Source organism: Chiloscyllium punctatum, chromosome 8 (assembly GCF_047496795.1).
Source record: "Chiloscyllium punctatum isolate Juve2018m chromosome 8, sChiPun1.3, whole genome shotgun sequence".
NCBI lineage: Eukaryota > Metazoa > Chordata > Chondrichthyes > Orectolobiformes > Hemiscylliidae > Chiloscyllium > Chiloscyllium punctatum.
The window spans coordinates 112,238,921-112,251,810 of NC_092746.1; the positions used below are offsets into that span (position 1 = coordinate 112,238,921).

At 42.1% G+C, this 12,890-nt stretch overlaps 1 protein-coding gene across 9 annotated transcripts in view; it reads right to left on the bottom strand.

Annotated features, from left to right (window-relative positions):
* Positions 1-12,890, bottom strand: part of LOC140480815 (actin-related protein 3B) — a 196,345-nt gene that overhangs the window by 43,406 nt on the left and 140,049 nt on the right. For 8 of the 9 annotated variants that reach the window (XR_011961408.1, XM_072576242.1, XM_072576243.1 and 5 more), the window contains one exon: positions 6,998-7,090. Coding sequence is in view for 8 of the 9 variants with exons in the window: in XM_072576242.1 (XP_072432343.1) it covers positions 6,998-7,090 (93 nt within the window). In the remaining variant the exon portion in view is untranslated. Of the gene's footprint in view, positions 1-2,951; positions 3,107-6,997; positions 7,091-12,890 lie in introns of those variants that run through there. The other variant, XM_072576248.1, reaches the window with a different exon arrangement.

The window sequence follows — 12,890 nt, forward strand, 5'->3', positions numbered from 1 at the left end:
CTGTGACCAGTGGAGTGCCACAAGGATCGATGCTGGGTCCTCTACATTTTGTCATTTACATAAATGATTTGGATGCGAGCAAAAGAGGTACAGTTAGTAAGTTTGCAGCAAAATTGGAGGTGTAGTGGACAGCGAAGAGGGTTACCTCAGATTACAACAGGATCTGGACCAGATGGGCCAATCGGCTGAGAGGTGACAAATAGAGATTAATTCAGATAAATGCGAGGCGCTGCATTTTGGGAAAGCAAATCTTAGCAGGACTTATACACTTAATGGTTAGGTCCTTGGGAGTGTTGCTGAACAAAGAGACCTTGGAGTGCAGGTTCATAGCTCCTTGAAAGTGGAGTCGCAGGTAGATAGGATCGTGAAGAAGGCGTGTGGTATGCTTTCCTTTATTGGTCAGAATATTGAGTACAGGAGTTGGGAGGTCATGTTGTGACTGTACAGGATATTGGTTAGGCCACTGTTGGAATATTGTGTGCAATTCTGGTCTCCTTCCAATCGGAAAGATGCTGTGAAACTTGAAAGGGTTCAGAAAAGCTTTACAAGGATGTTGTCAGGGTTGGAGGATTTGAGCTATAGGGAGAGGCTGAACAGGCTGCGGCTGTTTTCCCTGGAGCGTCGGAGGCTAAGGGGTAACTTATAGAGGTTTACAAAATTATGAGGGGCATGGATAGCATATATTGACAAAGTCTTTTCTCTGGGGTTGGGGAGTCCAGCAGTAGAGGTTTAGGTTAAGATGGGAAAGATATAAAAGAGACCTAAGGGTCAACTTTTTCACGCAGGGGGTGGCACATGTATGGAATGAGCTGCCAGAGGAAGTGGTGGAGGCTGGTACAATTGCAACAGTTAAGAGGCATTTGGATGGGTATATGAATAGGAAGGGTTTAGAGGGATATGGGCCGGATGCTGGCAGATGGGACTAGATTGGGTTGGGATATCTGGTCGGCATGGATGGGTTGGACCGATGGGTCTGTTTCCAAGTTGTACATTCAGTGACTCTATGACTCTATGTTAGCCTAACACAAATGATAGCACAGTCTAAGTAATTTTTAAATTTGGTATTTTAATGAAATAATACAGTTAATTTAACACTTTAAGAGTTATCTGAGTTTGATTCGATTCCCTACAGTATTGAAATAGGCCATTCGGCCCAACAAGTCCATAAGACCATAAGACCATGAGACATAGGAGTGGAAGTAAGGCCATTCGGCCCATCGAGTCCACTCCGCCATTCAATCATGGCTGATGGGCATTTCAACTCCACTTACCCACATTCTCCCCGTAGCCCTTAATTCCTCGAGACAACAAGAATCTATCAATCTCTGCCTTGAAGACATTTAGTGTCCCGGCCTCCACTGCACTCTGCGGCAATGAATTCCACAGGCCCACCACTCTCTGGCTGAAGAAATGTCTCCGCATTTCTGTTCTGAATTGACCCCCTCTAATTTTAAGGCTGTGTCCACGGGTCCTAGTCTCCTCACCTAACAGAAACAATTTCCTAGCGTCCACCCTTTCCAAGCCATGTATTATCTTGTACATCTCTATTAAGTCTCCCTTTAATCTTCTAAACTCCAATGAATACAATCCCAGGATCCTCAGCCGTTCCTCATGTGTTAGACCAACCATTCCAGGGATCATCCGTGTGAATCTCTGCTGGACACGTTCCAGTGCCAGTATGTCCTTCCTGAGGTGTGGGGACCAAAACTGGACACAGTACTCCAAATGGGGCCTAACCAGAGCTTTATAAAATATCAGTAGCACAATGGTGCTTTTATATTCCAACCCTCTTGAGATAAGTGACAACATTGCATTCGCTTTCTTAATCACGGACTCAACCTGCATGTTGACCTTTAGAGAATCCTCGACTAGCACTCCCAGATCCCTTTGTACTTTGGCTTTACGAAATTTCTCACCGTTTAGAAAGTAGTCTATGCTTTTATTCTTTTTGCCAAAGTGCAGGACCTTGCATTTGTTCACGTTGAATTCCATCAGCCATTTCCTGGACCACTCTCCCAAACTGTCTAGATCCTTCTGTAGCCTCCCCACTTCCTCAGTACTACCTGCCTGTCCACCTAACTTCGTATCATCTGCAAACTTTGCTAGAATTCCCCCAGTCCCTTCATCCAGATCATAAATATATAATATATATAAGTCCACACTGACCCTCCGAAAAGTAACACACCCAGACCTATTCCCTACATTTACCCCTGACTAATGCGCCTAACACTGTGGGCAATTTAGCGTGGCCAATTCACCTGATCTGCACATCTTTGGATTATGGGAGGAAACCCACACAGACACAGACAGAATGTGCAAACTCCACACAGACTCCACTCGAGGCTGGAGTCAAACCCGGGTCCCTGGTGCTGTGAGGCAGCAGTGCTTACCACTGAGCCACAGTGCTGTCCCAGTTGCTAGGTTACAGTACTGTATTAAGACAAGGCTGAGGGTCACCATTCGCATCATCATTACTTTCAGGTGTTGATGTGGGTGCAGGATTAAGGTGAAAGAAAATGTTTAGTCCAGAAGTGGATGGCTGTGGCTTAATGTCTTCAGACTGTTTCTTAGAGGTTGCCTTAAAAAATGCATTTAATTTTTGCTGCTTTGCCATCTTTCTTCTTTCATGAAGAAGCTGTTCATAGCATACCAGATGACAGTTTATGCCACAAATTACTTTCCTGCTGTGTTCTGCACTGTAGTCATTGTCTTCTAAGGGCTGTAACTGCTTCTCAACTTCTCTCAAGATCGATTGTGGATGGAACAGTGGCACAATGGTTAGCACTGCTGCCTCACAGCGCCAGAGACTCGGGTTCAATTCCTGACTCAGGCAAACTGACTGTGTGGAGCTTGCACATTCTCCCTGTGTCTGTGTGGGTTTCCTCCCACAGTCCAAAGATGTGCAGGTCAGGTGAATTGGCCATGTTAAATTGCCCCTAGTGTTAGGGGAATGGGTGGGTTGCACTTCGGCAGGTCGGTGTGGACTTGTTGGGCTGAAGGGCCTGTTTCCATACAGTAAGTAATCTAATCTAATCTGAGAAGTAAAAGGTTCTTGTGGTGCTGCATCCTGGACTTCATCATCTTCATCTCAAGCTTCAATTTTTCCCTGCAGCAACAAGATGTATATCAGCTATGAGAAGTTTCTGCCAAACTGCATGCAAGCAGGCCTTACTGACATCACCCCAGGCCTCCACAATGATATCAATGGCATTCTTAATGTTAACGCTCTTCCAAAGTTGAAGAACACTATTGTGATATTGTCACTCCTTAAACACGGTTATGCTGTCCTTGGCATTTTTTTCAAAGAAGTCATAAAAGCAGTGATTCCAAAAAGTCTAGGTTGGAAGGGTTTTAGGGCCAATTTGATTATAGCCAACTGGTACTGCATCAGGCAAAAAAAACTTTCAAGTTTAAAAAACATTTGTACAATGAAAGGGGTGTGGCCAGTTCTCCCAGCTCAGCTTTTCGTTGTATTGGTGAAAGTGAGGACTGCAGATGCTGGAGATTAGAGTTGAGAGTGTCATGCTGAAAAAGTACAGCAGGTCAGGCAGCATCCGAGGAGCAAAAGCACTTCATCAGGAATTTCTTTGGTTTGGTGCGTTTCGTTTTTTAGCAGTCTGGGTGTTCACTAAAAGCAGTCAGTCAGTTTTGAGACTGCTGATCCAAGAAGGTGTGCCATGCTTAATCTCTCTGCCATATCTCTCTTTCCTGTAAGACCCTGTATTTGATTTTACCTTTTTTTGTCAAGGGGTGTTTATGTGGATTGTTGCAGGAGTTTGGAACATCATTATTAAATTGGGATAGTCTGTTGGGTTTTTGGACAGGTTAAGTTATTCTATATTTTGTTCTTCTTTTTTGTGTTTCATTCAGTAATGTTGAAAGTAAATTCTGTTTTGTTTAAAACTAAGTGGTTGGGCCAGCTGCATCTCTCCTGGAAAATCCATTCTACACCTGCTTCAAACAACTAGCAAGGCTAGGGTCCGGACTACTTTCTTGAAATGTTTTGAGGGGGTCTGGCCTGATTCATAATACTGTCCTCATTATTCCCGTCATTATTCAGCTTTCCGAATGTGCACCTTAAATAATAAGCTTTAAAACGAGTTTTTGCATTCTGGTATATCGGTTGAATGACAGAGGTTGTGTTTGGAGGTAGAAATAGCACTTTCAAAAAGCTCACCAATGATTGAAGGATGGCTTAATATATTCTGCAGAATGAGGAGAATCTTGAAATCCAATTTTTTTTCCTGAAATAATTTCTAAAAACATCCTCAGAAACATCAACAGTAAGGTCAGCAAGGTGATCCCAGATTGCTTTTCAATCAATCTTTTATCCACACACTTAGAAGTCACTCCATCTCAAGTTTCATTGTTCATAATCTCACCAAATCACATAATACCTTATGGAAGTTCACATTTTTTAAAAAAGTTCCCCAATTCACCAATCACATTACAAACAAATTGCATTGATAAAACATGCGTTATAGGAGAATGACCTGATTTGCTAAGCATCACCTGTCTCCAGAACCACAGAAAAGGCCTATAAGTAGATAAATTTTAAATAAACAATAAAACCTTTCTAAGCAGTTCATGAAGCCCAAAAGTGACCAATATTGAACTGTTCAATCCAATTGTACACAGCCTCTGTTAAATACTTCCTCCAAAAAATAATGGAGAACTGGAATCATCCTGCACAAATCTTCATCTCTTTGCCCTCTGAGGACTGTTTTAAGTAAAATCTGTTGAGCGTTTTCATTTTTAACTAATGCAAACATCCACTGCTCTGATTGTGCACCTCTGGTGAAAATTCCCTCATGGAATACTACAAGAGGAAACATTACCAAACACAAAAGGAGACTTGATAAAGGCTTTCAAAATTTTGAAGGATTCTGATCAAGTGGGAATGGGCAATGTACAATTTGTGACAAGGTATCATTAATTAAATGGGCACGGAGTTTTTTTTTAATTTACTTACAGGACATGGGCATGTACCAGCATTTAATGCTCATCCCTTGTTGCCTTCTTGAACTGCTACAGTCCATGAGATGTAGATTGATCCACAATGCCCATAGGGAGGGAATTCCAGGATTTTGACCCAATCAAAAGATTTTGACACTGAAGGAATGGCAATATATTGCCCAGTCAGGATGGTGAGTGGTTTGGAGGTGAACTTGAAGGTGGTAGTGTTTCCATATATCTGCTGCCCTTGTCCTTCTAGATGGAAGTGGTCATGGGTTTGAAAGATATTGTCTGAGGATCTTTTTTTTGTAGTACATCTTGTAGATAGTACACATTGCAGCTACTGAGCATCAGTGGTGGAAAGAGCAGGTGTTTATGGATGTAATGGCAATCAAGCGGGTTGCATTGTCCTGGATGGTATCAAGCATTCTGAGTGTTGTTAGAGCTGCACCCATCTAGGCAGTGGGGAGTATGCCATCACACTCCTGACTTTTGCTTTGTAGATGATGGACAGGCACTGGGGAGTCAGGAGGTGAGTTACTCGCCACAGTACTCCTAGCCAGTGACCTACTTGTGTAGTCAGTATGTTTATGTAATGAGTCCAGTTGAGTTTCTAGTCAACAGTAACCCCCAGGATGTTAATAGTGGAGGATTCAGTGATGGTAATACAGGAAAATATGGCTGTCTGGATGCAGAATTGGCTGGCCCATAGAAGACAGAGAATGGTGGTAGATGGAAAGTATTCAGCCTGGAGCTTGGTGACCAGTGGTGTTCCGCAGGGATTGGTTCTGGGACCTCTGCTCTTTGTGATTTTTATAATTACTTGGATGAGGAAGCGGAACGGGAGGTTAGTAAGTTTGCCGATGACACAAAGGTTGGTGGAGTTGTGAAGAGTGTGGAGGGCTGTTGTAGGTTGCAACGGGACATTGACAGGATGCAGAATTGGGCTGATAAGTGGCAGATTGAATTCAACCTGGAACAGTATGAAGTCATTCACTTGTATTCTGCATTCAAATTTGAATGCAGAACACAAGGTTAAAGACAGGATTCTTGGCAATGTAGAGGAACAGAGGGCTGTTGGGGTCCGTGTCCAAGATACCTCAAAGTTGCCACCAAATTTGATAGGGCTGTTAAGAAGGCATATGGTGTGCTGGCTTTCATTAACAGAGGAATTGAGTTTGAGAACCATGAGGTTATGCTGCAGCTCTACAGAGCCCTGGTTAGAACAAACTTGAAATATTGTGTTCAGTTCTGGTCACCTCATTATAGGAAAGATATGGAAGCTTTAGAAAGGTCGCAGAGGAGAAGCTGTAGAAAGGATGCAGAGGATGTGTCTGGATGGATGGCATGTTAGAACAGACAAGATACAGGGTTGTGAATAGTACACAGTCTTGACAGATTTGTTTGTTGTTGCACTCACAAAGAGCTGGTGTACACAATAGATCAACTGGCCTCCTTCTGGGCTGTAAACTTCAACATTTATATAAAATGCTGACTTCCCAAACTATTTGGCAAGTTTCTCTGGTGAATGACTCTGATGTACACAAGGTGCAATCTGTGTAACAAGTAAGCTGACCTCAGTGTTCCCAAGCTAACGAAATGGAAATTCTAATGATAGATTTGAACTGTTGTGTTTAATTTACAAACTATTCTCAAAATGTACGTGTGTAGTCACCAGACACAGATACCATATCCCCTTCCAGTCAAGTAGTCTATTAATGTACAACAAAGCCCACATTTGAATAATACAAGTTGATAAATGGTGAGTTATCATCCCCTTTAGCAGAAGTAAACAAGGATGAAAACTGGCAACACAAACAAAAACAGAAATCCATTTTTTTCCAGTTTTCCACTTGTATCCTAAAAGAAAGGGATTAATTTCATGTGGAGTTTGCATTTGGAACAGACTTCAATATAATTTGAAGTTATACAAAAATCAGTTTGTACAGCAATATAAGAATATCCCAGATTTATGACCCATGAAGCACTTAAAGGAACAGCATAAGTACCACATTTTTAAAACAGAATTCACTTACGTTACCTTATACAATGGACGTCTAACATCTATTGGACAGTTTTGTATTACTTCATCAACAACGTCTGAAATAGGTTGCATAAAGTCCGGATTTGCAAACTGCAAAAGTAAATAAAATTTTATTTTTTATCAACAAACAAAGCTTGCAAAGCATTAACTACATTAACAACTAACTTCAAACCATAATATGGCATCATTCCTCTTTGGTTAAAGAAATAATATGATACAAGTTTTCATAAGTATAGGTATGTCAAGATTATGCCAACAACTATTTAATCAATAATTATAACATTGTGTCTAGTTTAAACACTTTAAGATGGCAAGACTATGGACAGGATGTAAAAATTATCTTTCCAAAAAACACAAGGATTTATGCAATAAAAGAGTGAATGACAGAGTGTGACAGAGACAGCATGTGAGAGAGAGAGAGAGAGAATGAGTAAAGTGAGTGAGAGTGAGAGAGAGAAGTCCTCATTGCGGATGGGAGAAAAGATAAACCACACATACATGGGGGAGATGGAGACAGCATGTACACACCCCATGGTGAAAGAAGTGGCATGAATGGCTCCAGGGAGAGAGAAGTGGCACTCACACAATGAGAGAAAGGGAGGTAGTGTTTGTGTGCCCAGAGGAGAAGGTGAGTGCGTGAGAGCGTGAGAGCAGGCAGACAGTTCCAAATCTACTCTGTGCTCATAAATTAGCAATGTAAACATTGGAGCTTCAAATCCAAATCAGGATTATTTAGTACACAAGATGTTCAAACTGGGGAGAATTTTATAAACTGTTTGTTGCTTAATTAACTTTAAATGTGACTCTCCCAAGGAATAGAGATTACGGTCCATATCTTTATACAAAAAGTAAAGGACCTTTTTCCTTAGAAACCAAATGATAGATGCGCATGATTATGCACAAGCTGTTTTCAACCAACTGATTTCTTCAATTATGATTATTTAACGTATCTCAGGCAATTAACCAAATATTTTCTTAAAATTCATTCACAGGATAAGGGCATCGGTGGCTATGTCAGCATTTGTTACCCATCCCTAATTACCCTGAGGATAGTTTAGAGTCCACCACGAGCAATGGGTCCAGAGTCACAGGAAGGCCAGACCAGGTAAGGATGGCAGTTTCCTTCCCTAAAGAATATTAGTGACCCAGATGGTATTTTCCTGACAATCAGCAGTGGTTTGGTGTCATCATTGGACTCTTAATCCCAGTTTTTGGGATTAAGCCATCTGCCATGGCAGAATTTAAACCTGGGATCCCAGAACATTATCAGGTCTCTGGATTAACTGTCCACTAGGCCATCAGATCCCCTCAATTTTTTTATTATTATCAAGCAGTGAAATTGACAGTGAAAACCCCTCAAAGACAAATTTGCAAGTCCTCCTTCCTTGATCAAGTCCTGCTGTTCTGAATAAAACTTTTCAGCTCAGGACAGTGTCCACAATCTGTCACAGAGCTTGACATTTCAGACAACTATTGGAAGGAGGTCAAGAAAAGGTTGCATGACTTAAGACCACGTAAGACAGCAATACTAATCTACTGGAAAATAGCAGATTAGAGCAGAGGTGGCTAGTTGGCTGTCACAAGTGAAAATATTGGGCTGATGCCATGATATCAAAGTAAATGTACAATGGGAAGGAATTGCCTTGAAGCACATCAGCTGTTTTAAATCTATGCTGCCTGTGGTGGTATTTTGTTCACCCTTCAAGCCTTCTAGAATTAAAACACGTTCTTACTTGTCTCAGTCCATCTGCTGACCGATTCTTCTTCAATTAACTTTACCATGAAAAATCACCTGACAATCTTCTTCAATTTCTTCACCTCAGTCACATTCGTTAACCTCACCACAAACAAATAAGCTACCTCCCAAATTGAAGAGTTATGAACTTCAAGTTTTTTGATCACTTCTGCAGTTCCTTTCTCTAGTACTCTCTCAAGCATATCCCAAATTAGCATACTTGGAAAATATAAGCTCAATGCTATCTCTCCACCAAGGCAGTCTCCTTTGGTGGTCAAACAGGATAAAGCTCCGACACCAGCTGCAACACCCGTCCACCAGCACCTCCAAGTCCCTATCAGAGAAGTAGGTGTTCAGCTCTTCTTTCTGGGCCGTGTTATCAATTATCACATTTGAACAGCACATGTAACAGTGAGTTCCTGGCTTGCAACAACTGAAGTGTTGTGCCTCTATTATCGAATTGCATTCTCTTTCAATGCTTTTACATTCACCGGATATTAAACAAGCAGCCCATTACATCAATCTGATCTCGTCCACTATTGCTTATTATAGACTAGACCAGACCCATTCAAAGTATTTTAAGGTGGTAGTCTAGACCCTAACATTTTTTATTTTAAAGGCAAATATAAATTGCATGCTCCAGATGCAATGCAACTGGTCAAACTACTCAACATTAAACAAAATACAATTTATTTAAACACTGCAGTTAAAATTTAGAAAAGCATAGAGTGATTAAAGGCAGTCAGCATTGCTTTGTGAGGGGCAGGTCATGCCTAACTAATCTTATTGAATCCTTTGAGGAGGTGATGAGACAGGTCGACAAAAGTCGAGCAGTAGATGTGGTGTATATGGACTTCAGCAAGGCATTTTTTTTTAGATTAGATTAGATTACTTACAGTGTGGAAACAGGCCCTTCGGCCCAATAAGTCCACACCGCCCCGCCGAAGCGTAACCCACCCATACATCTACATTTACCCCTTACCTAACACTATGGGCAATTTAGCATGGCCAATTCACCTGGCCTGCACATCTTTGGACTGTGGGAGGAAATCGGAGCACCCGGAGGAAACCCACGCAGACACGGGGAGAACGTGCAAACTCCACACAGTCAGTCGCCTGAGGCGGGAATTGAACCCGGGTCTCAGGTGCTGTGAGGCAGCAGTGCTAACCACTGTGCCACCGTGCCGCCCGCATTTGATAAGGTTCTCCATGGTAGGCTCATTCATAAAGTCAGGAGGTATGGGATATGGGGAGATTTGGCTACCTGGATTCAGAATTGGTCGGCTAACAGAAGGTAGAGAGTGATTGTAGATGGACATTATTCTGCTTGGAGGTCAGTGGTGCATGGCATACCGCAGGGCTCTGTTCTTGGGCCTCTGCTCTTTGTAGTTTTTATAAATAACTTGGATGAAGAGGTTGAGGGGTGGTTTAGTAAATTTGCCAATGACATAAAGTTTGGAGTTACTGTTGATTGTATCAAGGGCGATTGCAGGCTGCAGCGTGACATAGACAGGATGCAGAGCTGGGCTGAGAAATGGCAGAGTTCAACCTGGATAAATGCGAAGTGATGCATTTTGGAAGGTCGAACTTGAATGCTGAATAAAGGATTAAAGACAGGATTCTTGGCAGTGTGGAGGTATAGTGGATCTTGATGTTCAAGTGCATAGATCCCTCAAAGTTGCTACCCAAGTGGATAAAGTTGTAAAGAAAGCATATGGTGTTTTGGCTTTCATTAACAGGGGGATCAAGTTTAAGAGCTGCAAGGTTTTGCTGCAGCACCAACAGTCCCTGGTGAGACCACACTTGGAATATTGTGTCAAGTTCTGGTTGCCCTATTATAGGAAAGATACGGAGGCTTTGGAGAGAGTACAAAGAAAGTTTACCAGGATACTGGAGGGCTGGGGCGGCATGGTGGCACAATGGTTAGCACTGCTGCCTCACAGCGCCAGAGACCTGGATTCAATTCCCCCCTCAGGCAACTGCCTGTATGGAGTTTGCACAATCACCCCGTGTCTGCATAGTCCAAAAATGTGCAGGTTAGGTGAATTGGCCATGCTAAATTGCCCGTAGTGTTAGGTGATGGGGTAAATGTAGGGGAATGGGTCACTCTTCAGAGGGTCGGTGTGGACTTGGGCTGAAGAGCCTGTTTCCACATTGTAAGCAATATTGTCTTACAAAGTAGAGGTTGACTAAGATTAGACTAGATTTCTTACAGTGTGGAAACAGGCCTTTTGGCCCAACCAGTCCACACCAAACCTCTGAAGAGTAACCCACCCAGAACCATTTCCCTCCTAACACGAACACTAGTGGGCAATTTAGCATGGCCAATTCACCTGACCTGCACATCTTTGGATTGTGGGAGGAAACCAGAGCACCCGGAAGAAACCCACGCAGCCACAGGGAGAAGGTGCAAACTCCACACAGTCACCTGAGGCTGGAATCGAACCTGGGACCCTGCTGCTGTGAGGCAGCAGTGCTAACCACTGAGCCACCATGAGCTAGGATTTTTCTCACTGGAGAGAAGGAGGAAGAGAAGTGACCTGGTGGAGGTATACAGGTAATGAATCACTTGGATAGAGTCAATAGCCAGGGCAAGATTGACTGGCACAAGGGGTCATAGTTTTAAGAGGAGACGTCAGAGGTAGGTTCTTTATGCAGAGAGTTGTGAATGCATGGAATGCGTTGCCAGCTGTGGTGGTGGAAGCAGAGTCATTAGGGAAACTTAAGCGACTGCTGGACATGCACATGGACAGCAGTGAATTGAGGGGGGGGGGTGCGTAGGTTAGGTTATTTTATTTTAGATTAGAAATAATCCTCAGCACAGTATCGTGGGCCGAAGGGCCTGTTCTGTGCTGTACTTTTCTATGTTCTAAAATATAACCAAAGAAAAAGGAATTTAGAATTACTTAAATCTATTGGAAAACTTAACAGAATAATAGATACAGTAACTAATAGTAATTAACTCTTCCAATACAGTAACATCCCATAAACACATCGTTTGGCAAAAAGGAAAATTCAAACAGATTCTCACATGTAGTTCTTCCATCCAGGAGGGAAAAATATCAAGAGAAAATTCAAAGATAGTAGCAGCCAGGAGATATCCACTGAAGCTTCCAACTCTGTTGAGACCCCAATAGCTTCTGATATTACTGAAAAACCAAAATCCAGAAATCCTAATCTGTGACGATGGCCATACACATTCAGGCTATTTTTTTAAAAAACCCAAGGCATTCCAAGCTGTTTACTCAAGTAGTCTTCAGCAGCTCATCACCTCTGCCTTACAACTTCTCTTCAACAAAAAAATTGACAAAATAATCTCATCACATGTCCACCATATACCACCAAGTATATTGGACAGTGAATGTGTGCCTCATGTGCCTTCATACTTTGGTTAGTAAATAACTGCTTAATAGTATAGAATTTAAACATTGCTTAAAGAGACAAGTTGGAGCAATTTATCTTGCATTCATCAGAACAATTGTGCAAGAAAAAGCCTTGCAAAAAGGCCACCACTTTATTCAGTATGAGAAGAGGGTTCAGATTGGTTGGGCTAACATTGGTTTGTATGGTTGCAGACTGAGTTGAATACAATTATGTCGTTGTTGATGGCCCACAGCGCCTCATGGATATTTAGTCTTGAGATCCTAAATCTGCAATAAAGTGGTTTTCTCCTCTCACGGGATGCTGCTGTTGAGCCGAATGAATGTTTTGCCTACCACACAACGAAAAATGTGATATGAATTTTGGTGTTGGTGTGTTGTCAGGTGTGGCAAGTCCCAGCCACTGGTGGCCTACATCAACCAACACAGCAAGAACAGTTACCTGTCAATATTAATTCTCAGACCAGGCAGGTGGACACTGATTGGTCAGGGTGTTGCCATGGGGATACAACAGTGATTGACTTCCTCCATTACCCTTTTTTTAAAAAAAAATGGACTGCAAGATAAAAATCCATTTTCCTACATAAAACAGGGTGCTGTGTATTCGTGTATGCAGCTTCTAGCACACACAAGTGCATTACGCTGCAAGCTCAATTGATGATATTAAAGGGTAATTTTTAGCACAGTGCAGAATATATAATAAATAATTTCCAATTGCAGAAGCACTTTTAATGGTGGATCTACGTTTTTGAGGATTGTAAGTACTGACTGGTTT